Source organism: Tachysurus fulvidraco, chromosome 12 (assembly GCF_022655615.1).
Source record: "Tachysurus fulvidraco isolate hzauxx_2018 chromosome 12, HZAU_PFXX_2.0, whole genome shotgun sequence".
Classification (NCBI taxonomy): Eukaryota; Metazoa; Chordata; class Actinopteri; order Siluriformes; family Bagridae; genus Tachysurus; species Tachysurus fulvidraco.
In genome coordinates this window covers 4,893,321-4,920,224 of record NC_062529.1, presented here as the reverse complement: position 1 = coordinate 4,920,224, position 26,904 = coordinate 4,893,321, and the positions used below count along the sequence as shown (strand labels likewise).

At 39.2% G+C, this 26,904-nt stretch overlaps 1 protein-coding gene across 2 annotated transcripts in view; it reads right to left on the bottom strand.

The window, feature by feature from the left end:
- Positions 1-2,744: 2,744 nt before the first annotated feature.
- The window catches only part of fut8a (fucosyltransferase 8a (alpha (1,6) fucosyltransferase)), a 33,688-nt gene continuing 9,528 nt past the window's right edge, over positions 2,745-26,904 (bottom strand). Inside the window, exons 3-10 of one of the 2 annotated variants that reach the window (XM_047821249.1) lie at positions 20,472-20,590; positions 14,088-14,268; positions 13,888-14,002; positions 11,109-11,346; positions 10,526-10,772; positions 6,758-6,934; positions 4,225-4,375; positions 2,745-4,021 (exon numbers count right to left, since the gene is read on the bottom strand). In XM_047821249.1, coding sequence (XP_047677205.1) covers positions 3,689-4,021; positions 4,225-4,375; positions 6,758-6,934; positions 10,526-10,772; positions 11,109-11,346; positions 13,888-14,002; positions 14,088-14,268; positions 20,472-20,590 — 1,561 coding nt within the window. In that variant the 3' untranslated portion in view covers positions 2,745-3,688. The remainder of the gene's footprint in view (positions 4,022-4,224; positions 4,376-6,757; positions 6,935-10,525; positions 10,773-11,108; positions 11,347-13,887; positions 14,003-14,087; positions 14,269-20,471; positions 20,591-26,904) is intronic. The other variant, XM_027159849.2, reaches the window with a different exon arrangement.

Here is a 26,904-nt window from a genome sequence, read left to right as displayed (position 1 = left end):
TATATATAAATAATATGGGGCAAGTCGTAGCCTAATGGTTGAGTCTCACTCGTAATCCTAAGGTTGTGGGTTCAAGTTTCGGGCCGGCCACAACTGAGGTGCCCTTGAGCAAGGCACCGAACCCCCCAACTGCTCCCCGGGCGCTGCAGCATAAATGGCTGCCCACTGCTCCGGGTGTGTGCCCACGGTGTGCGTGTTCACTGCTGTGTGTGTGCACTTTGATGGGTCAAATGCAGAGAATTAATTCTGAGTATGAATGGCACCGTACTTAGCCGTATGTCACATCAATTTCATATTATCTGAGCTTATATTGTTACTATATGCAATATTTGTAAGTTAATTGTGCAAAGCTATAATCTACAGCTGGTTGAGTTATGTACTAAATATAGTCATGATCCTGTCTGTGTATGAGAGTGCACGAACCTGTATGGGGCAGGACCTATGGGTCCTTGTAAAGAGGTAATAGGCTCAAATATTAGCCAAATGCTGTTTAAAATGATTTTACTGCTAATTTTCAGTGATGCCAGCAGCTGTTTGTGGTCCTAAAAGAGCTTTAAAGGGATAGTTCACCCAAAATCTTTCATTTTCTCATCTTCATGTTGTTTTAAACATGTATGATTTTTTTCTTTTGATGAACACAAAAGAAGATATTTTGATAAATGATGGTAAGCACACAGCTGATTGTAACCATTGACTTCCATTGTATTTGTTTTCCTACTATGATGTCAATGGTTACAATCAGCTGTGTGCTTACCATCATTTATCAGAATATCTTCTTTTGTGTTCATCAGAAAAAAGTAATTCATGCAGATTTAGAACAACATAAGGATGAGAAAATGATGACAGGATTTGAATTTTTGGGTGAACTATCCCTTTCATTTATGTAATTTCTATGGAGACAGTGCAATAAGTTTGAATTGAGATTAAAATTAATTTTAATCACACACACACACACACACACACACACACACACACATACACACACACACACACAACCCAATACACAATTACAATACTGTCATATGGTCTAAATTTTGTTTTTATTCCACAGGCCTTGACTACATCAGAAACCACTTGGACAGTCAGGCCGAGAATCACATCAGTGAGGGCTCCCAATCATCTGAGGAAAAGGACTTCTTATCCTCCTTGAAGAAGACCAGCCCTCTTGAAATGACCCAGCAATTGGATGCATACCTGGGGTGGCCAGGAGACACAGTAGAGGTACTGAAGTCCTCCCCAGCTGTGTGCCAGCTATCACTTAAATGTAATACGGCACTCCAAGCCTCAGCAGCCTGTGAAACACTGTTTAGTGTTGCAAGGCTGATCTTCAGGCCAAGAAGAGCATGCATTGGCTCAAAGAACTTTGAGAACCAGCTGCTTTTGTGGCTGAACAAAGCCTATTGGTAACTCTTTTCTCTGCTTAACTGATGTTGATTACCCTGTTGTTGTTTGAGTCCAATGTGTTTGTTTCAATAAAAGTCATTGATGACATGCCTCTGCAGTTTGATTTTTTTCCACCATTACAATACTTATAGCCAACTAGTCATATCTTCTGCTCCATGAAACAGCTCAGTAGTACACGTATATGGTTATTTAATGTATTTGCATTGTATTAAAATGCGTTCTTTTTCAATGGGCATATACAGTATGCGGCTCAAACAGGTAGCCTAGTGCATCCCAAATTTTTCAACATTATCATTTTAATATAACATTACAGTCATTATGGCCTTTAGAAATATGTTTTTTGAGGAGGTGGAGTAGTGCACAATAGGCCCCTGTGGCAAAGCCTAAGCTTTTGTCCTTAATGGCATTTTTTCCTTGCATTAATTTTACTTTACTTCTTTTAAGTAGTTTTGAAACCAGTACTTTTACACTTTTGCTTGAGTAAAAAGCTTGAGTTGATACTTAAACCCTAGTATCTATACTTCTGAGTAATAATGAATATGAATACTTTTGACACCACTGATCATAAATGACACTGATTAAAAATGGCCTCAAAATCAGTATATTTCTTTCCAGAAAGCATTGGATGAAAGAGATAGCAGAATTGTCATATGTCTTGTCAAAAGTTAGACAAAAGTTATTGAAAGTGATTCCCAAGATCAACTGTGCAAACTAAATAGGCAGAACTCACAATGTGTCAAATACTGATATGGAGGAAAGTTGAGACATCTCTTAGGTTAGGCTGATCTGGTTCAGTCTCATCAGTCTTGGTTGCTTTAGATAATATAAAAGGCAAATGGGTGAGCCAAAGGGATGGGGAAATATCTAGTGATGGAATTTGCGAAATGGAGAATGGAAACATGTCCTGTTTTTAAGATCATGCACTATGGTCAGCTCTTGCTAAGGTAATATTGTAATAAAGCTTCTGATTCTGAGAAGTTTTAGATTCCTTACTTATACTTAAACATAAGTGTGAAACTGGAAGTCTCATTTATCTTTTGCTTAAAATGCAAATGTCTTCAATGTATAAGCTAAAAAAAAAAAAAAACTGGCTATGCTGTTCAAATGCTTTTCGACGGGCCGACTAATTTGATATGAACTGCCTAACAAAATTGGGATTGCAGTTAAAATTAACAATATTTACTAGCAATTATTTAATTATTGATAGAAGACATGCATCCACAAACATGGGATGTACTTTTATTAAAATCCTTCTAAAACAACTAGACATTTATAAAATCACTAGACATCACCAAAATTCAAAAATTAAATGAAAACAACAAAAAAGATGCACAAGGGTACACAATGGCTGATCAAGTTTATTTGATCAATTCAGAAAAGACAATGTTCACACAATCAAAATATTAAATTACTCTAGTACACTAAAATGTTACAATGATATTCCATTATCATACTTATATTCTTTCTTAGCACTGTCATTATAAATTTTGCTAATTAAGTATCAACAATGAGCCATTTTAATTTTAACTTTCCTTTTCTTGTGGTTTTAATGTTTGAACATTGAACATTAAAGAATCTGTGAAAACAAAGAACAACAAGGAGTAGTTGGTCAGGAGTGTAATCCTCTGTAAGGCGCTGGAGTTTGCATCATTTTTATGTAGCATTTTGCGGTCCATCATCTATTATTCTTAGGCACATTATTTGGTTCTATGTTGCACATGAACAAACATACAGAGATACTCTGACAAAACCATTAAAAATCATAGCACAAGACAACAATGGAAAGTAAAAGCTGATGTTATTGGTGTGTAGTGGCATATTAATATTCAGAGAATAAGAACAGAGGAAAAAGGTTTATGACTAATGTTCTAATGTAGTCAGTTACATAATGGAGAAATTATCACAAGAAAACAGTGCTCAAGCAAAAGTTTGGAGTTTAAATGTAAGATTCCTTGTTTTAAACTGCCTGTAGTGCTGCTTTTTTCTTTTCTTTTTTTCTAAGCATCATTTCCTAAAATAACAAAGTTACCTTCATTATACCTGCAGTGGCATGTTTGATTATGCTGCCAGTCCAATCTATATATTGTTTTTTTTTTTTACAATTCTAATGACCCTCTTCAGGTCCAAAGTCAGGCGCGCGCGCACACACACACACACACACACACACACACACACACACACACACACACACACACACACACACACACACACACACACAGTGCATTTCCATCCAGGTGGTCCAGGCTTTCTTCATTATACTGGATATTATAAAATATATTTCCCTCTACTGTTTCTTAAGCAGTTTGTCAGCTTCCTGGTACGTGGGGTACTTCACTGTCTCTATTTTCTCCTTTACCTTGTAAGAGGGGTAGAGGCCAGTGCGACCAGTCTTGCGGTTGATGCCCTTTGAGTAGCCATCCCAGTGGTTGCCAGCCACTCCAATCACATCCCCAGGTTCCAACAAAATTTCTCCTTGCCTATGGGGCTCATGTGCATAAATAGCCACTTGATTGTGTGCATTTTGCCCCCCAAAGTAGTATATATCATCCAGTGAGTAGAAGTAGGATGAAGCATCTGGGTGCAGCGTCTGCATGATCTCATAGGCCACACGACACACCTTTTTATGTGAGAAAAGTTAAAATTACCTCACAAACAATGCACAACATTTATAATATCAGAATATGTCTTTCTGCATGTGATGCACAATTTAAATTTAGACTTCAGGGGAACGCTAAGAACTATACTTCATTTCTATGAGTAAAAAATAAACAAAACTAACAAACAACACATCACAATAATATAATGTATACCGTTCAGTACCTGGGAGGAGAAGGTGCAGACCAAGAAGTTGGTTTGGGACAGGAAGTGGATGTCAAGGATGACACCTCTTAATGAGTTCTCAGTGTAGCGGTTGTGCAGGCCAGCTGACCAGGAGATGGAATTATCACTGATAAACTCATAATCTGGGTACCTAGTGAACAATATAGTAATATTAATTATATATTAATATAGGAATTCTTAGGAAGATGCAAAGAAAAGATGTAAAGCAGAGATGGCTTCGGAAATAATTAATTAAATATTTTCTACATAAAAATTATTATAAGGAGCAGTAAATAACACTAAATTATTGCAATTTATTTAGAAATATTTGTAATATGGTTCACATACTTTTTCTTGCAAAACAAATTGAAAGCGTGATTTGATTTTGTAAGATTGATTTTTGAGTTGAGTATGTGTGTGTTTCGTACAGTTCTGGTTGTTGAAGAGTCTGATGGCTTGTACGAAGAAACTATTGCACTATATCAGAGGTGTCAAACTCTGGCCCGTGGGCCTGTAATTTTATTTGGCCCGTGAGATCATATCAAATGTGCATTACAGCTGGCTAGCCGCATGCTCCGCTAATACTACAAATCCCAGAATGCCTTGCCACTTTATTGACATGCAGTCACGAACAGCACGCGCCCCTCATTCTCTGTTGACAGTCGTTAACAACCATGCTACAATCACATCGGGCAAGTTAATTCCACCCTCCACAAAAATGGGCAAACGAAAGATGGACAATAGGAGCTTTCAAGACAGGTGGGAGGCAGATTATCTGTTCACGAATATAAAGGACAGACCTGTTTGTCTTGTGTGCAAACGAAGCTAACGTGTCTGTAACGAAAGAATATAACATAAGAAGACACTATGAAACGAAACATTATGAGAAGTATAAGTATAAATTGAGTTTCAGTATACGTTTTCTTTATGCACATTTTCTACTCCAAGGCAAGAACTGTTAATAGTTGAAAAGTTGGATTTTCATTGGATGAAATTATTATTGAAATTATTATTTTTGGTTGTTTTGTTGTTGGTTTTGAAAAAGATCCACTTCAAAAAGGAACTTAAAATGATACAGTGAGAGGCATAATTTATTTTATTTATTTAAATAAGAAATGAACACCACTGATGTGTCTTATTTCAAATTTAATTTCTTATGTAATGTCAAGCTCTGGTTGTTCCAAATCCTGTGTTCAAGCAAAACTAAAGTTTGTTTCCATATGAAAACGGTTGAACATTACATATCAGTTGCAGTTAATTTTTCAATAAATATTCAGTTTGGCCCATGACTTTAACTCACTTTTATATTTTGGCCCACTGTGAATTTGAGTTTGACACCTCTGCACTATTTCGTTGTGAGGGGCGAATGCTACGTTGCTCTGCACCTCAAACTGAACATGAACATGAACATGAACAAGTGATTCGGCACATCTGGTAGGGAGGTATCACTGTCACAGGCAGGTGAAGTCCTGTAGTTTGTGATTGTATGGATACCCTGTCGGGTGTCTCCGATGTCCAGCAAGTGGTTGTGTATTCTCTGGGTTTCTACATGCTTTGTCCCTCTGATGGCTTGGGACAGTTTGGCCTTTTCTCTTCTTAAGGCCATCTCATCCCCTGCTCTGAGGGTCGAGACTCTATACTTCAGAAAAGCATGCACCTTTGCAGTAAATCTCCTTGTGTAACAACCAGTGTCTCTTTATTGATCCCTTGAAACTGTGCTAGGAGACACGAAACCTCTTTGCAATGGCACAAATGGACCTGCCATTCTAGATAAGCCGTACTACCTCTCCAACCTGATTAAGTTGTAAGTACTGCCTTATTATACAAGTAGTGACAAAAACAATAACACAACACAAAACTAAAGCCAAATCAGTCAGAAAGATTAAGGACAGAGTATTTGACTGTAGCTACCACCTGCATAACCATTCCCATTCTGGGGCTGTCTTGCTGTTGCCCGTGCATCCATCAAAACTGAGTCACAATCACTTATGTTTCCTAACTAGATTAATTGATATTCCTGTTCCATCCTGATACCACTGGTTGGAGTCTTGTTGCATGGTGCTAAACTCTGCTAGGGACAGATGTTCATTTACAACTTAGATGAACATTTTATTGAACCCACTCATTTTTAATGTGACTGACAGGAGTTATTTCCAGAGAAAAGAAATATTCATAACAGACACTGGAATGACTTGAAACTGGCAAAATTATTAATGCTATGTGGATGATCTCCTTTACACTATCAAAAGGATTTGTCCATTTTTATCCAGACTAGGTACTCAGAAGCTTGTTCAGTCCCTTGTCATTTTTCAACTTGCTCCTGGCATGTCTATCTCCGAGCAGAATTTGACCTCTGCAAATTATACAAAACACAGCTGAATGACTTCTTTTCAAACTTCCCAAGTTCTCTAACACCACTTTCTTTGCTGCACTAACTGTCTTGTCATGACTATTGCTTTTGCATCATAGATTGTACTTTCCATTACAACAAAAAATAAAAGGATAAACACCTTATATTCATTCACACACTTACTTAGACTTAGCCTCCTGCAGTAGTGAAGGGTCATCAGTGGCCAGGTAAACACGTTTCTTGTCAATGTGCATGCGATGTGCCAGACTCTGGAACTGGTCCTCAACATGCAGCATGTACTCCTCAATAGGGTGGAATGCAGCTTCGGTCCCCACCTTATCTGTCCTACGCACATGCACTCTGCAGAAGACAAAAAACCTGACTTAGCATATGCTAGCAGAAAGCATAATGAGAGTATGAATAAACTCATAGATAAGATACTATAATTAGATAATTCAGTACAAGCCTATAGACCAAATTTTTCCTTCAACAGAAACTACTTGACCAAGTTTTCTGATTTGGTTTTTGCTTCTATATTTACCACATTTTTATCTGTCAAGAAGGGGTCTCAGAAGACAAACAAAAGGCTGTATTGGTTAACGGCCGGGTGGCAGAAACTCTTAACAACCAGCCAATCAGAGCAGCGGTAGAAGCCTTTCACCCTCAGAGAAAAGCATACAGAGTATCAAGGTTCTCAGAAGACTTGGGCAGGAAATCTCTTTCCTTCACAAAGTCACCTCCGATGAGCATTGACAATAAGCCTGAACCTCCTGTGGCCCCTTGTGTTGATAAACCCTAGCTTGTTGTCTGTGCCCTACACACAACAGCAAAGCCTGCAGGGGCAAACCCTGACAGTGTTGTGCATCCATGGCAACACCTGTGAGGTCCCTGCTGCACAGGTCAGGATCTGTGGCCTGGCAAGCGAATGGCCGATTCTGAAACTCCCGCTCCAATTACTACTAGGCAGAAACTATCTGGGCTTTCAAACCACCCCCCTACAGCTGAATGCACCAAAGAAAACCAAGATGCGAGCATGGCTTAGGACATAACCTATGCTCAGAATACCACAAAGGGTGAGACACAACACAACAAAGCCCGCTCACATCTGAGCTACAGGAGCCAGAAAGGCCAGTGGAGGGGGTCAAGTTTGACCCCAGCCAAAGGCTGCCAACATCGTACTTCTTTGTCTTTGACGGGCTGTTGTACTACCACACTGAGCAGCGATGCCAACCCTGTGACCTCCTGGTCATTCTCCGAACCAAGACACTCCTCCTGATGCACTAGGCCAGGGGTCGGCAACCCGTGGCTCCGGAGCCGCAAATGGCTCTTTCATCCCTCTGCTGCGGCTCCCTGTATATTTGGAAAATAAATATTTTATTTATAATTTATTTTATTTTAGTTAGGTAGTTTTAAAATAAAAATTAATTCTAAATTCTAAGATTATGGTGCTCTAGTAACATTAAAATAAACCGTGTTTAATTTTTTTGTCGCTCAAAATATGCGTCATAACTGCCGACTTGCGAAATCCGACACAGAAGCAGACGCATTTTTGGTTTGCTGCGGCCGGGAAGTTAAAATTTTGATGTCATGCAGGGCTGTCAAGTGTCACGCATTGAGAGTGACAGTTTCGTCTTTTCTCACGCTCTCCTGCCACACATCGTATTTCTCACCCAGAAAAACTTTTTGACTATTTATCATACATTTAATATGCCACAGCGCCCAAAATGTATCAGTCCGCACCGCTGTCTCTATGGAACCGGGCAGGAATCAAGCGCGTCTCAGTTCTTAGTCGAGCCTGACACTTATCAGCCAATCAAAAAAAAGAGGCTACACAATAGCCAATCAGAAAATAACACTATTTGGAAAAGATTTAACGCAAAAACCAATGTAAAAAATTGGGGTTGCAGTGGGGTTGGAGATGTCACGCCAAAAAATATTCCGATTTATAAAACCGTGCGTACGCACACCTGTAAACAATGTTCCCGCAGATGTGCGTACATGAACCAGCCTCATATCCCGCCCTGTACGCACGCTTTATAAATGAGACCCTGGTCATGAATAAGAAGAGGACTCAATTAGACATTGTACATTTTATTTGAAAGTAACCTTCAACCGAGCGTCTTTTTTGTTACGGTTAGTTCAAACTGTTCAAAATATTTTTGTTTGGCTGCAGAAATAAAATTCTGTTTACTCGGTAGCAGTTCATTGATTCATAAGACATTCATAAATGCAACACACTACAGTTTTTTTCTATACTTTCCATAAAGGTAAAAAACAATATATGCAGTTATCTTCATCTTAGATGTCAAATGGGTTTTGTGGCTCCCTGTGTTTTTTTTTTCTGTGGGAAACGAGTCCAAATGGGTCTTTGAGTGTTTAAGGTTGCCGACCCCTGCACTAGGCCCACTCACATTGCAGCCACCTGTGAGGTTGCAACACCCTTGAAAACCTGCAAGATAGATTCCTCTGGCCTGGCATGAATATGGAGATCTGTTGGACAGCCCTCGCCATTCTGCTCTATTATAGAACATGTGCAAAACATGCAAGAGTGGATTGAGCGTGAGGCTTTGATTGTCCAGGGGCACACGGAGGCTGCCCATACAAAGTAACAGAGGGCATACAATGTTGTAGCACTCCACACTACAACAACTTTGCATAGCACTTCACTCTCACCTTGGGATTTAAAATAAATAGCACTTTTTCACACATCTCTGTTTCTGGTGTGTCCGAGTTCAACCAGTCAAAACTGAGTTTGCTACAATATATATTGTGATGGTGGAGCCCACACCACAACGTGTAAACAAAAACATTGCTCAGCTTCAGCACCACCACTTTGGACAGCAGATGCATGTACGACGGCAAGGTGGGGTGAGAGCATCATATGGCAATCTGATCAGAGCTGCTGCAGTCTCTGTTCACCCTCACAGAAAAGAGGAGAGAACAGCACAACCAGGGAGGCAAGCTCTTTGCTCATCTGGAAGCCAACGCCGGTGTCTGTTTTTTCAGATTCGATGTGAAGTCCACCAAAAGCTCTCCCAACTGGGCCTCATGATGCTTCCTGGGTAATGCTTGTAAAATCCCTTGGAAAAGCTCTATGACATTCACATGGCCAGGCATGGATGCTGTGATCGATGCGTCCCCAGCGTCAGTGCACTTTTCCAAAAAAGCCACCATCCCAGCCCCTCATCCCATTCCCTATCGTCAGTATCCCATTCAAGAGAACAGGCATGGATCTCATTGAGCCACTGCTCAAGTTAGCCCAGAGTCCTTGTGAGTGAACTACACCATCAAATAACATGGGGTGGTCCCACTTTGGATGGCCATCTCCCACAACATCACCAAGAAGCTGATGCTCCTTTTCAGCTAAGTAGAGATTCTCAAGAACATCCTAACCAACAAAGGTATGCCATTCACATTAAAACTAATGGTTGACCTTGTTGGTTGTTGCTGTGAGGCTTACTCACTTGGTCCACCAAATCCCCTCTGGTAGTGGTGGTTAAATAGTTGTATGTCATGTCACATCAAATAGTGGCCCTATCAGGTCCCAGAGGCCTAACAAAAGGCTATTGAGAAGGAAGTGGACAGGATGTTTCAGAGTTTAACCGCAGCACTCTACCCTGCATGGACGACCTGGTGAAGAGATTGGGGAGAGCCTGGTTCATTTCACTATCAGACTTGACAAAGGCCCCGTGGGGTCAACATAAAGCAGCAGTAGACTTTATACTCTACACTTCTATAATTGTTCCATTTTTGATTCACAACTGTTTCACTGCACCATGTAAATAAATCCTCACGCTTCACCTGCCTTTTCACAGGTGATTTTTTTTTCTGTTTATGTTGACAAAATAATATTTAAAGCTTTCAATCCAATTCCACAATTCGTAGCTCAAATTATAAAGCTTCCATCAAAATGAAATTTAATGCTTAATCAGCAAGTTTTTTTATTCTTACCCTATGACGGGGTGTTTGAAGCCCAGCTTGATGGTCACATCATGTATCTCTTTCTCAAGCCAAGCCTGTGGTCGGATCAGATATTTGACAAATTGAGACACCCACCAGACAGAGGGGTCCCCATGCAGCCGTTGCAGCCGTTCAGACAGATCCTCTGGGATAGCCAGAGGCAGGTAAGGGGGACGTGGATGGAGGCTATCCACAATAGGCAACTCAATCACTTGCACGGCTTGATCATTATTTTCACCTACACAAACACAAAAACAAAAAGTGACAGCTTAAAAGTGCTAAAACCTTTGCTCCCTTCTAAAAAATCTCTTAGGATGATTGACATTGTGTTTTGATGAACTTGTATGTATAGATGCTGCTTTCAACAAAATAGGCTTCAAGTTAAAGAGGTACCAAATTCAGAAATGTTTCTCATGCTCAAATACACAAGTTATTTGAGGAAATTATGTCTATAGAATTGGTTTCTATTAAGTCACTTCTGGCAGACAACTTAAGAGGAATTTGAAATGAAACCTCTAAACAAATAAATCTGAACAGAACCAAAATGTTTTTGATTACTGCTGATTGTATTTACCAGACCAGTGTCCAGTAGAGGCCCCACTGCGGTCAGTACATGTTTCACTGACAGGTTTAAATACAGTTTCCCAGCCCCCAGTGGCATAGCGCCAGTTTTGTGACTCCAAGATAAGTGTCCGTTGGGTGCCATAGGCGATCATGAAGCAGTAGACCACGTGATGCAGCTGGCAGCCATAACCACAGCCCTTATTAATGTTGCACACCAGCTTGCGTGCCTTTCCACAGTCTGGCGGGTTCTGGATAGGGATACACAGAAACACTTGTACATGCACATTCCCAAAACAAAAACTCACTATTCATTAACACATACCAGGGAGATTTCTGAGGACTTACAAAAAAGATTTAATAATGTTGCTCATTGAAGTTAAAAAGGTTACGAAACTTTCTAGTCAGACAGATTTTGCACAAATGGAGGAATTTTAAAAGCATTGCTACCCTCCTTGGAAGAGGTCAACCAACAAAGTTCACACCAAATGAAAGACAATAGTAGCCTGTTGGTCAGAAAGGAACCCAGGGAAACTTCTAATCATCTAAAGACCTCTTTAACTTTGGGTAATGTTAATGTTTATGAATCACATGAACACTGAACAACATCGGTGTGCAAGAGTTTCAACGAGTTGCACTACTCTCCTAAAATAACATTGTTTCCCATTAAGTTCAAGTGGACGAGCCAGAGGAATATTGGAAAAATACTTTGTATTTTTAGCTTAAATAAGCAGCGTTATTTTTGGAAAAAATTTTTGGAAAGCAAAATACTGCATTCCATTATAATGACCTTATACCATCTACAAAACGTAGTGGTTGTAGTTCCATGCTTTGGGATTGTATTGCAGCATCTGGGCCAGGACAGAATTCAGAAATTAACCAGTTAAATTCTAAAGGAAAAATCACCACTCACTTGAAGCTGTAGATGCAACAAGCGTTGTCAGGTACGCTCATATAATCATACATTGAATACAATTCTTTAATTCTCCAAGAACTCTGCAAGAAGAATGAATTGCCCCCGTGAGCTGACCATAACTGATTAAGACATGACCAGTTTGATACAGCCATGCTCTGTTCAATAACACAAAGCAGTGCAAAGCCTTAAATGCAACTGCTCTGGTGATGCACTTTAGAAATAAAAAAATAAATGGGTATACCCAAGCTAAAGGTATTATGAAGCTGATTCAGCAGTACTTTTCCATTGCCTGCACTAACACATTGGCTGGTGTACTTCCAGTGATGACCAATTTGAATTTAGATTTTAAAAAAGTAACTCAATCCTGATAGCATCAGACCCATTGTCGAAGCATCTATTGCAGGTTTTACATACTGTAGTTGAAAGAGGAACTCATCCTAGAGTAGGTGAAATTCCAAAATGATCTCTAGGATGGAAGGTACAACAATTTATAAAGTGACACCTAAATGTAAGGTCCATAAGGCTCATAGCAACATCAGATTAAAATACATTCAGCATCTTATCAATGCTTTTCAAGACATGATGAGATGACACTTTGGATCTTGTCCAAATACCCCCAAGTGCAGCCTGGTGAGCAAGTATCTCACATTTCTGTTGCTCAGAATAATAATAATAATAATAATAATGCTAAAATCCTAGGGGAATCCTGCAAATAATATAAAAAATTGTTCAAATGTGGATTGTTAGAGTTTGTCAGAGCTGTATCTGTATTTTAAATGCCTGTGTGCCCACTCATCAATGCCACAGAGTGACTAGTGTGCCAGCAAATCACATTTCACACAGCAAATCACACTTTTTATTTCCATCTGTTTTAAGACGTACTTCTTATTTCTGTAACTGCTGAAAAATACTGTAAGCAAAAGCTAAAAATAATGCAGCATAGTCTATGATGACGGCATGGTGGTATGATAAAATATGAATGCACTGTTGTTTATTTAGGAAATATACAGTCACAAGGAATTGAAAGTGCAATTCTTTGTTTTTATTTAGCGGTTCCAAATAAAAAAAAAGTGTCGTCCTTACCAACAAATCCCAACAGATTTCAATATGTGGTCATGTTTCCCAAAGTAAACAAATATTCAGAAACCAGGTGGGGGACAATATGTACAGCTTATAATTTTGTAGCATGTAGAACCATTTTTAATCAACAATCACTTAAATAAATCCTTTTTTACAAGTATATTTGTTTCACATCAGTACTGTCAGCAAAAGTGACAGCAAGCTTCCTAGGTCCTGTAGCTATGAAAAATAAATAAATTTACAAAATAAATAATTTACAAAAAAAATAATAATAAAATAGCCTAAATCATCAATACACAGACACCATGCTTGCCAGTTGTTCAAAGGTAATTGTGGCAATAGCTTTGTCTGGTTTAAGCTCAACATAAACACAACTAAATTTCTCTACCTCAATCATATTGGTTCAAAGGATTTTGTATGAGAACTTTAGTGGTTCCTTTAGATGCAATTTTGCTATGCTAATATATGCTGCCATTTTAAAGGGATTTTTCCAGGCCACCTTTTCAGGAAATAAATAGTTCCTTGTTAAGTATAAATTTCTTTTTCAGTTCTGATTGTACCGTCATGACCATAAACAGTAAATCTGACCTGTAGGACACATGATATGTAAGCTAAATATGTAAACAATCCTTCTTCCTTTAAAGATAAGCTGGCCTCAAAGAACAACAACAAATAGTTTTGAATATTTATTTTTTGAATAAATAATAAAATTCTATTATATTTTTTTTAATGTAAACTACTTCAAACATTCTGCATACTTACCATGAGATAGAGATTGTATGAGTGTGAGAGTTACCTGTAGGTATGTTATCCTGTTTTGGACTAGATCTGAAAGGTCTTTGGCCTCCTTTTCTCTCCAATCTCCAGCTCCATCTCCCTGGCTCAGATGGTACAAATCTGTCATGATGGACCTGTAAACCAGTACACACAATGTGATTGCTGGGAAGTACCAGACCATGTTGCGTTGTATGCATGTATTTTGTGTTTGACAAACACCTCTGACGTTGGCCCAAGTCTTGCAGCAGCATGTTGATGTGTTTCTGGAGTTCTCCTGTCTCTATGTGGCCCAGTTTCTTCACCTCACTGTGCACAAAGTACCACAATTCTCGTATACCGTTCTCAATCATTCTCCGTAACTCCTCCTGTTTTCTCCCTGGGCCTGAACACACACAGATTTCTGGAATTTTAGAAAGGAGAATTTTTGAAGTGTAACACAAAAATTCTTTTTTGCCAGGCAGGCCTTTGTTAGCTGAACTTTAAAATCCTCTGTGGTTTTAGATTATAAATAGATTTAGTATATTAATATAGAAAATGCATTAATTTATAGGACTACAAGTGTCCCCCCCGTATATTGTCAAGTCATGTGGCTTTTATTTTCATTTCAACCATATATTGCTGATGCAGTACACAGTAAAATGAGCCATAATTTCTACAGGACCATGGTGCTACATAGAACAACACAGAGCTACATAAAACAACTCAGAACTAAGGAATTAAGCAAGTTAGTCCTAGCCACATAAAGTGCATCTGTGAAACCTGGTGCAAACTGTGCAACCAAAATACATTACACAAAAGACAATACACAAAAGCAACACTGACCAGTGAGCATACTGTATATTCTATAGTACATGTACAGACAAACTCACTTAATACAGAAATAAACACTTAATATAGTAGCAGGAATTATATGAGGTATTGTAATGTATTGTGCAAAACAGCAATTGACTGAAATGTGCAAGACATGTGGTGTTGAGTGAAAAGGTGAGGTTGTTCAGCACATGAAATTAGGTTCTCTTGATGATCTCTACAGAGGATCTGTTGATGTTCAGAGGACAGTGGTCGTTCTGTGCTCTTCTGAAGTCAACGACCACCTCTTTATTCAACATTCTGAGACGGGTTGTTGGCTCTACACCAGGAAGTGTGCAACCTCCTCTAGGTATGCTGGTTTGTAATTAACAGGAATTCACCATCACCATCACAATCAACAAACAGGTGGCCACAGAATAACTGACAATTGAGAGTGCAATTTTAGAGAGAAAATCCACTCCCATATAATGCTGACAAAATGGCAGCACATGGAAAAAAAATGTCACAAGACCTGAAAAAGAAACTAATTTCTTTGCACAAGATAATTAATACCAATAAGCTTGAATATTGTCGCAAAAGTTAAAATTTATGGATTTATGGGAAGCTCCCTGGGACATCCAAGCCATCCCCGAAAATTAACATCTCGTCAAGAGCATTTGCTGATGAGAAAATTTTAAGAAATTCGCCACCTATATCATGAAAAAGTCAACCTTGTGAGTGTTTCCTGTGACACCATACAAAGTACACTGACCCAGTTGTGTTCACATTCATGATCGGAAATAACGGTACAGTTCCAGTGCAGCTGAACTCAGCTTCTACATTTCCAATTTTTTAAGCAAACTTAATCAAAAACAAAGAATATGCCACACAAATTAGGTTTGCAAAAGTGCATCGAAACAAACACAAAAATAACAAGGTAGAAATGACGTGCCTTAATAAACTGGCATGACTATGCATCATTTAAAAAAATGGCATCACTATGCATCATTGCAAACTTGTCATCCCAACATGGTGGTGGAGGGGTGATGGGGTTTCTAAATCTGTTTTGCTGTTTAGTTTTGCATGACAGTATACAAGAATAAAATATCAGAATACAGCCTAAAATACAGTTTAAAATATCATAAGAAAAGAAATAGTACTATATTAATATATTAACAATAATAACAATAGAACTTTAATTTAATTTAACTCTTTATATTTACGGGTAGACTGTCAACCTTTAAGCTTCAACCCAAACCTTGGAACAACCAAGAGCTTACAGGTGGGGTGCACGATGTTTGAGAAATGCTTCTAAAAACTGAGTCGGGAAGATAAACAAAACGAAAGTGTAACCAATGAGCAGAAAGGGGCATGTCTTGTCAATATGGGTGGAGGGAGTGTTCAGTGCACATGTGTGAGATTAGCAGAAAGCGATTGAAACATTGACATGGCGGATAAAAATATTAAGCGAAAAAAGGCTTACGGTAATGTAGCGAATTTGGCTCGCGAAGCAAGGTAAATATTTATAAGCAACTATAACGTGTTATAGTGACTTCCAAATATTTTAACCTAAGTTGAAATTAACGGTACTGGAATTAACGTTACTCTTATTTGGTCTGTTCGTCCGCTGAACAGGCCGTGTAACCTTTATTAATTCTATGAAGGCGGTATCTTCCCGGCCAAGAAAGATTCGCTCTCCTTTTACTGTATTCAAAATTATGACATTTAATGAATGAGACAAACACAACATAAAACTAACTACACAAACAAACAAAAGAAATAGGGAAAACGAAAATGAAAATAAAATAAAACAAAAGAAATTAAAATTGGGGAAAGGGAGGAAGAGACTGGAAAGAAGAAACTAGAGAAAGGAAGGAAAGGAATGGCAAGCTTAGACTCAAAAATGAATCACACCCTAACTGGGAAATCGTCACAGAAACTTAAATTCACCTTAAGATTTAATGAAAGATTCCTACTTAAAATTACTCATCTAAATTGGTTGGTAAAGGAAACGGTTACTTGCATTGGCTTACTGAACGAGAGTCCGGATGCAACAGAGAAATCTCTGAAAAGTCAGTTAGGGTGGGGTCAGACGTTCTTCCAAGTTCTCCTGAAGATCAGAGCAGTTGTCGTTCTTGGAAGTGAAGCTTGCTGGAACTTCTTTGAAGGAAGATGGAGTCGTCTTGAAGCTGTTCCGGAAGTCTGACCACGGGTTAGTGGTGTTTGTGACAATTTAAAGGTCGCGACCTCCACCCATCTTTGGGGAGATGACCAATACTTCGGTCAGGATTTTGGAGGGAAAAACTCCCTTTGTTTCAGGTGTCTGTGGGCGTGGTTTAGCTATCAAACTTTTAGATGACTTTAAAGTTTGATCCAGGGTGTATTAAGACGGTATGGCGCCTTTTGTGCTCAAATAAAATACACCAGTGCTTGAAAAAATGAGTAACCGATAATTTTGTGGTCATTTGGATACTAAACATGAAGGGTAATGACGGTATAAAGGCAGCAGTACATTATATACAGAGATCAGTAATTAGAGTATAACTTATTTTAAAATACAATGTTGTTTTCTGACACATGAATAAAATACACCCTTGTCAGGAAATTAAGGAGCAAATAATTTTAAGTCAGGCAAGCCTTAAAAGAAGAACACATTACAAAAAGGGTTATAAGAATGAAAACCTTAGAGTACCTTATCTTCGGGTTTTATTAGTAAAAGGAATGTCTCATTGTGTGTGTGTGTGTGTGTGTTCTGGTTTAGGGCCCCTATGAGTCGTTTAGGGCCGCATGGGGTTATCTGGTCTTTGTGTAGGTTCCAGACATTCCAGTTGTGGGTATTGACCACTGAGTGGTCATCGGTTAATTGAGGAGTAAATGTTGACATTTAGGGTGCCTGGGACATGAAATCTAAAATGACCGGTGCCAGACGCTACAATAAGGCAAGAACTATAACCAGTGTTAATATAGGATCAGCTTTACAGCACTGGAGAGAACTAAAGGAGCGGGAAGGCCTGCGATGGGACGCCGAGGGACTTAAGTAAAGTTGGCCGCATATTCACAGATTCAAGTTTCCTGAGTCAATAACTCCTGAGCTTAAACACTCTTGAACACCTCACTTTTGGGTCACATATTAATTAAAGGCAGGATTCTTGCTTTTAAGAGTAGAGTGATGTATTAAAGTTTTGTGAGTCAACCCCAGACAATATACATATACAAACAGTGATGACAACAGTAAAGCATTTACATGTCCGATCCCGCTTGAATGCAGGTATATAGGCAATGTCCAAGTGATCCAAATAGTTCAGATATTAAGGGAATATCAGAAGATAATCAAAGTTCAACCGTGAAACATAAATTATCTCCAACCGTATCCAAGAGTTCATCCAGGTAGTAATTAAAGTTGTGGAACCAGATCAAATCATAGTCCAGTGAAGAGTCCTTATAGTACGATGAATAAGGTAAAAAAAAAAAACCCTCTGAACAAATATACAAAAACACACAAATCACAATATGCACTTCACCAAATAACAAACATAGAATCACACAATGTATACACATACCCCAGGTCCACCAAGCTGCCACTGCTGGGCCCCTGGGCAAGGCCCTTAACCCTCAATTGCTCAGTTGTAAGTCACTCTGGATAAGGGTGTCTGCTAAATGCCGTAAATGTAAATGTAATGTAACATACATCGAGTTGTAGAACAATGCTGTTCCTCAAAATAGGGTTTCAGGCATAAGGCCACATTGAGCAAACACCCAAAGCCATACTGGTACCTCTCCCAAACACAGCTAACTTGTCTCTCTTAAAAAGGATAACACTTCCATTAGAGATCTCTCTACCTTCCCCCGGAGGTAAGGAGAAACATTACAGCTTAACACATGGAACAGATCCTTAGCACTGTTACACTGTTTCTACACAAATAACACCTCTTTTCTATCGTAGTAATGTAGAGAGGCAGCTACAACCCAATTTTCCTCAAAATGAGCTTTCCTCCGTGGTGGAAAAGCGAATACCACAATAACAGTCAATAACACTGTAATACACTGTACTGTCCAAATTCAGCACACTGTACAAATTCAGCACACACACCTCTGATGTCCTGATCATTATAATACAACACTTATTTTAGGGAAATGTCTTTTTGTATATGCCTTATGATTTTAGGTTGTAGTGTAACTATCAGGACATCAGTGATGTGTGAATTTGGTGACAGCACAGTGTATTACAGTGAAGTTATTGACTATTTTTTAGTATTCGCTGTTCGCGTTTTTCACCTTGCAGACGGTCCCTTGGAATCTGTCTCTCTCTTATAAGACTTTTGTATTTTTTCCACCATAGAGGAAAGCTGATTTTGAGGAAAATTGGGTTGTAGCTGCCTCTCTACATTACTACGATAGAAAAGAGGTGTTATTTGTGTAGTAAAAGCGTTTAGCTCAGGAGGTATTGACTCGGGAAATTCGAATCTGTGAACATGCGGCCAACTTTACTTAAGACGCCGAGGTTGCTTTTTTCTGAATGAAACTACTGAATTAGTGCACTAGTTTAAGTCAATCCTGTGCTGATTTAGAATGCACAATGTATGTATAAGGAATTACATTATATCAACTATGAAGAACTGAAAAATGATGTCCTTTTCCACATTGTAACACCACCTGCTTTTCACAGAACTGACCAGAGCTATCAGAGAGACATTGCGTGTAAACCAAGAGAATCCAAGCCACTTCCTGGACAGCAGAGACACCCGGGCGCCGTGGCAGGGCATCGAGTCAATCACGAACTACAGGACAACTTAACCTGCCTGTGACAGTGATGCCTCCCTCCCAGATGCACTGAATGACTTATGCAGAACAACACAGCGGGAAGAAAGACCATCCCTCCCCCCAACAACCAGGTACTCTACCTAACCAGGGACGAAGTGAGGAGAACTCTATGAAGAGTTAACCCAAAGAGGTCTTCTCGATCGGACAACATTCCTGGTAATATGCTCAGGGAATGTGCAGATTAGCTAGAGGATGTCTTTACTGACATCTTCAACATTTCCCTAAGTAGCGCTGTTATTCCTACGTGCCTCAAGACAAGCACAACCGTCCCTGTACTTGTTTTATTTAGCATGATGGTCCTGGAGAAATGCGGTTTCATTTTACTGCGTAGCACCGTGACATTAAAAGCTTCTTGACTGGGCATATTACTGCAGAATCAATTAAAAATGAACATCCTGCTATTCTGTCACAGCAGTATCCTGAAAACAAATTTGGATAAAAGTTTAATAACTGTATTGAGCGCAAAAACAAGATAATTAAGAATAAGTTAATTCATTTTAATGTGTTTTAATTTTTTTTTTGTTTTAATATTTTACCCATTAATATTTTTTGACTCTTCACCCTGGACTGTATGTACAATTCAGTACACTATGTACAGTATTTAATACACATTGTTTATTGTACATTAGTTAAATTTTAGAGTACCACTGACTGAGTGAACTGACAGTTTCTTTAATGAAAGAAGTAGATGGCCAACAACATTCTCTAGGGCTTTTTTATTTAAACATATTTAAAACAGCAGCATTATTTATGTTTGGTAAACTAAGCACTGAGAAAAAAGTAAGGAATATCCTCTGCTTACATGCTCTAACAGCAAATTTTTATAGTAAAAAACATGAGTTCCATTATGTTTAACAAGTCACAGCAAGTCAGATTACTAAAGTGGTTAGTAACCATACACAAAGGGGAAAGTGTGTAGGCATGTTAATAATGGTAACAAGATTCAGAAAACAACACAAAGATGTAACAAAATGTAACATGTCTGATTCTCACCATCAACAGGTAGATTGCGGTAAGAGTTGATCTGTTCTTTGGCTCGGAGTAACTGCTCCTCCAGTATGCGAAGCTTCCCTGCAGCTCCAGTGTCCGCATCAGCTTGAGCCTCTGGCAACCTGAGTGAGAGAAATACGTTTATAACTCTTAATGAATAAACTTGATTAAATTGTTAGTATGGAAGCGGCAGCAGGACATCAAGGACCGTATTTGTATTTCATTTGGAAACCAAGGTCCTAGAGTCTGGAGGAAGGGTGGAGAAGCTCATAGCCCAAGTTGCTTGAAGTCCAGTGTTAAGTTTCCACAGTCTGTGATGATTTAAGATGCAATGTCATCTGCTGGTGTTGGTCCACTGTGTTTTTTGAAAACCAAAGTCACTGGACAATCAAAATGTTAGAGCACTTCATGCTTCCTTCAGCTAACCACCTTTTTAAAGATGCTGATTTCATTCTCCAGCAGAATTTGGCACCTGCCAAAAGCACCAAAAGTTGGTTAAATGACCATGGTGTTGGTGTGTTTGACTGGCCAGCAAACTCACCAGACCTGAACCCTGTAGAGAATCTATGGTGTATTTTCAAGAGGAAAATGAAAAACAAGAGACCAAAAAATGTAGACGAGCTGAAGACAAACCAAACAAACCTAAAAAAAACCAAACCTGGAACCTCATTGCAAGTTTTTGCAAACGCCTGATTGCAGTTCATGCTGCTAAGGATGGCACAACTAGCTATTAGGTTTATGGGGCAAGCACTTTTTCATGCACAACATTGACATGTGACATATCAAAACACTCAGCACAATGAGAGGAACTGTGTCACGGGTATTCTGATCACGTCACATGCTCATGTCCGCTCGCCTCCAAAAGTATTGGCACCCTAGCGGTCCAGTAGCTTTCATCTTTTTGTCCACTTGCCTCCAAAAGTAACACTGACCCTTATGTCCACTTGCCTCCAAAAAAGCACCGGCCTTTGCGAATACTTGCACCATCAAAGCCAACATCAACATTTGTCGCGACAAACTTTACAAATCTAGTTTTTTTTGGAATTCCACATCAAGCTCTGTCATCTTTGTGGCATTGAGGGTGAGGTTGTTTGGTCTTTGGATCACCTCCCTATAGGCTGATTCATCGTTGTTGCTGATCTGACCAACGACAGTGGTATCCATGTGCATACTTGATAAAGATGTTGGAGTTATGCAAAGGAACACAGTCTTGGATGAACAGATAGAGCAGAGGGCAATAAAGATTGAACCTCAGCTCTGATTGGAAGATGAGAGGAAGCAGAACATATTTAAACAGCATTGTCCTGCTAGAACTGTGTGTTTGTATGTGAAAGCAGTGCTCTTTTTTTCTTAGAGGTTTTTGCTAGCACAGAAGTGTTGGTGTATTGTTTACTGATTGTACTTTGTTGATTAAGTTTTGTCTGATATTTTTGACTTTATGTTGGTTTTTATTTTGGACTTTTTGTTGCTGGAATTGAACCATGCAACAGCATTTTTTTTTGTCTTTTTGTTTCTTAGTTAATATTTGTAACACCTATTTTTCATTCTTTGTGTTTAATTTGAAAAGGGGTTGGTAGAGATTGGTGGGGCCATTTCTTTTTGATCATGTTTTCTCCTGTTTATGCTAATGCATTTTATGTTTATTGTTTAAAATTTTTTTGTTTGGTTCTAAATTAGGCTCTGGCTCCATACCAACACTCAAACTGCCTTGGTGGAAAAGGGGCATCAGTGTCTTGAAGCTGTTGCTACAGTAAGGAAATGCCGCTCTCTGCTCATACCTTCACAAACAGAGATGATCAGACTGACCCAGGTGATGGAGGGGAATGGCCTTGTATGCCTCAGCAATGCTAGAATATACATGCTGCAGTGTGGTGTCCTCTCTGGTAGTGCAGGTGACATTTTGACAAAACTTGGGAAGTTCAGTTAAGTTGAAGTTGTTGAAGTTCCCAGCAACAATAAATGTTCCACTGGAGTGTGCACTCTGTTATATGCTGATAGGTGCATGCTCTGCTCTGCATGCATGGAGAGATGTATGCTGCAGTCACAACAATGGGAGAGAAATCTCTTGGTAAATAAAAGGGTCTGCAATTAATCATCAAATACTCCAGATGAGCCGAGCAACGACTGTTACGTCCAAGGACGTATGCTTTTTGAGGTTTTTCCCCTTTCTTCCTGTTTTTCCTCTCTCTGCTCTCTGGTGCTCCACCACTAATAAAGCCAATAACTCTGCTAACAACTTGCATCTTGCCAACAGCCTAAACGAGTTGTATTGCATTGAAAGTAGGGTTGCAAATTTCCAGGAATTTTCAAGGCTGGAAACTTTCCATGGGAATTAACGGGAATATATGTGAATTAACTGGAAATTAAAAAAAAAAAAAAGCAGAGTTGCCTAACAAGGAATGTAAATGTAGTTAAAAAAATCTTGCACCATAATTTTGTTTAAAACAACAAGATTTAATGCAATTTAAGCACAATGCTTACTGGAGGGCCATTGAGGCCACATCCAACTGCATGTACTTGCATTCTTCCATAACAACATGCACAGTAACACTGTGCCAAAACTAGAGACCTAATAAGCTTGAGAAAAAATGCTTCATTTTACATTTTGATTGGGACTTTTCTAGAAGGGCAAGGGTGGGGGATGCTTTCATTTTACAGCAATCATAGGGAAATATGTTTATTACAAATCCTGCCTCAGCCTTGTGTGTGTGGAGTTTGCATGTTCTCCCCGTGCCTCGGGGGTTTCCTCCGGGTACTCCGGTTTCCTCCCCCGGTCCAAAGACATGCATGGTAGGTTGATTGGCATCTCTGGAAAATTGTCTGTAGTGTGTGAGTGAGTGGTGTGTGTGTGTGTGTGTGTGTGCCCTGTGATGGGTTGGCACTCTGTCCAGGGTGTATCCTGCCTTGATGCCCGATGACGCCTGAGAAAGGCAAAAGGCTCCCCGTGACCCGAGGTAGTTCGGACAAAGCAGTAGAAAATGAATGAATGAATGACTGTTTGAAGACTTCTGACACTTCTGAAATGTCACAGAGCTGGAGAAAAAGAAACAAGCACTGGCTGTCGCGCTATCATTAACAGGGAGAGCACGAGATGCTGCTCTGGAAATATACACGGATGATCTAAACAAGAATGATGGTATGAAAACCATTCTAGACGAGTTGGACTGTGTATTCCTGAAAGAAGAAAAAGATCGCCAATACGACGCGTATACAGAGTTTGATCGTATCACACGAGAGCATGGAATCCTGATGGCCGATTACATCATCGAGTTTGAAAGCAAATATAACAAGCTGTGGAATTTCAGCATGACACTTCCAGATGCTGTAATGGCATTTAAACTGCTTACCGCTTGCTCAACCCTCACATTTGCGGACATGAAATCTGCTCTGAAACAAATTTTGGGGGAAAATTACATGCGTGGAAGTCACTTAACTGGGGAGTCTGCATGTTTCACTGATTCAAGTAAGAAAGAAAACAAGCCACGTCTACAAGACCACTGAAAACGCAGCCAGGAATCCTCTCGATAGATATGGCAGGCGATCAAAATGTGCCATCTGTCAGAGTACAGAGCAAAAGACTGCCCTCACAGAACTGAACAAGCAAAGCTGACTGAGGATGTAGAGCAATGCAACATCATTTTGTTTTCTAAAGAGATTTTGTCAAATGCAGAAGTGTTTATGGTTGAATCACTTGGGTCAGCAGTTATTGATACAGCCTGTACTAAAACGGTGTGACCACTACATCAGTGGATATAGTTTAAAAAGTCAAAAGTCAGCATAGTTTAAAAAGTCAAAATGCACAGATAGCGCAAGAGTTTTCAAGTTTGGTGGTGGAAAAGTTGTACACTCTACAAAACAGGTCAAGGTTCCAGCCACAATTGGACAGACCAAATGTTATATTGAGACTGAAGTAGTCCTCTTGAGCAAAACGTCCTTAAAAAGAGCAGGTGCTGTACTGGATCTTCAGAATGACACAGCAATAATGTTCAAACACCCTGTGACCATTGAGCTTACCTCATCAGGACATTACTGCATAAACTTGATGGATCAAGACTCCTCCTGTGATGCTGAGAAATGTAGTGAAGATGAAGTTCTATTTGTGACAGAGAACATGACTTAAAAAAAAAGAGAGAAGTCCTAATAAAGTTGCATAAACAATTTGGACATGCCACTGTGGATAGGATAAAAAAAGCTGCTGATCAGTTCAGGTAATCATGATGAGGAGGATCTTAAATAGTAGATCACTGTGAAACATGGCAGAAAATTTCAACATTGCAGTAAAACCTCCGCAGGATATAGTACCTGGAGTAATGGTTTTTTAGAAAGACACAATCAGACGCTTACAAATATACTAATGAAAGGGAAAAATGGATGTGACTGGAAAACCACCCTTGATTGGGCATTGATGGCAAAAAACTGAATGCACAATGTTCACGGTTTCGGTCCCTACCAGCTTATATTTGATCAAAATCCAAACTTACCATCAGTCCTTACTGACAAACCACCAGCTCTGGCAAGTAGTAGTACAAGTACTTCTCTGAGAGTTGTTATGGCAGTCATATGTCAAAGGAAATGGCACCTGAACTCAATTGATAATCACCGATATAGCTGCTTTTCCTCAGGGAAAAGAATTGTCTAGAAATGTCTATATTCATCCTACTCCAGAAGCAATGTGAAAACAGCGAAGGGCGAGGACAAGACGGAACAAAACAAAAAAAAACGACAAAAGTTTCCAAAGTTTAGGATCAATTCAGACTAAAACAGAAAGAAAGCTCTGCACAGTGTACTGTGCGATTAAACTGGGGAACCACAACAGTAAATGTTTTAACATCTCATCCGAAACACAGTCCTGGCATCAAGTCCATGGCACAGAGTTGACACAAGGTAATGTTATCATTTGCATTTAACGTAATTCAACATAATCGCTAGATCAATATTGTACCTAGTTATGATGTCCCTAAGCTAGTAGTTTTCTGAAAGCCTAATCGCCGATGTTGATAGTCTCACCTTCTCTCAGTCATACATACACTCCCCTTACAGTGATGCATAAAAATATTACAGAAAGTAAATATCAGGTAAATATAGTAAATGAATGTACCAAGCTGCCACTGCTGGGCCCCTGAGCAAGGCCCTTAACCCTCAGTTGCAAGTCACTCTGGATAAGGGTGCCTGCTAAATGCCATAAATGTAAATGTAAATTAGTCTCATGGGCTAGTCTCAGGCACTTGCTGAAGTTTATAAAGACACATCAAAATACTGTTTAAACCAAAGTTATGTAGATTTCCTTAGAAAAATTGTCTCACCTCCCTCTTCCAGCTGTTCCTCTCTGTTCTCCATGATGACTTTTTCCCACAAATACAGGTAACCTGAAGCCTCTTTTATACCCTGAGAAATGATTGTAGAGTTTTGCCTATTGAGTTTGAGCAGGTAGCACGTAAGTGAGACCAGTTGGTAATTACGTAGTGACCTTATGAAGACATTGTTCCACTTATTGTGTACACAATGGAGAAAAACAAAATATCCATAATTCATCTTTATTTTGCCTCATTTTCAGAAAATCACAGACTTGTATGGACAGCTTCGTGTATGGGCTGCATCCCATTCACCTGGCAAGCAACTGTTTACAGACAGTATTTTGAACGATTGTCACAGATATGTGGCTACTATCCATGGTGGAAGAGGATTTCCACTTTCAATCCCAGGTACAAACTTCCTTCACAAACTTTCTTCATGAAAATTAAGGGGAAAAAATATTAAGAATTTAAAGGCAAGTTGAAGAAAACCTTTAAGGTGACTGACAGCATTGCACTCACAACCGACATTTGTACGAGTGTTGCTACAGAGATGTATGTTGTAAATCTATGGTTCTGGCTCATGGTTCAACTGAACGACTCCCTGACTCTGTTCAGACACACTGCTGGGTATATCTTGGTTGTGTAGTAACAATGCATTCAGCATGATATAAATAGCACTTGGGGTCTTTTGAAATTAATAATCACTATCCAAAGAAAGTGTATGCAGAATTTTAAGTGCATACTTTCTATTCAATACTATTCATTCCAAATGGGTATTTTTAAAAAGATATGGCTTAAATCAAGTAAAACATTTACAATATTTGGCATGTGTCCTTAACCACAGTGACATACAAAAGCGCTTTGAAGTCACCATCAATTAATATGTCAATACTAGGTCACAGACTATGTATCCCATCAGTCTAAAAATCTGTTGGGAGGTAACAGCAAGAGGATTTTAATAATAAAAAAAAAAAGTATGTATTTTAGCAAGAGGTATGTCTTCACCCTTCATTTGAAAACAACTAGCGACTCAATGATAATCATAGACATGAAGGCCAGGCAATATTTTGAGATTTTCTGGAGCATTGTAAAGGGAACTTGTTCCAGAGGGCAGATGAAAGACTGGCAGGCCAAGATGACTT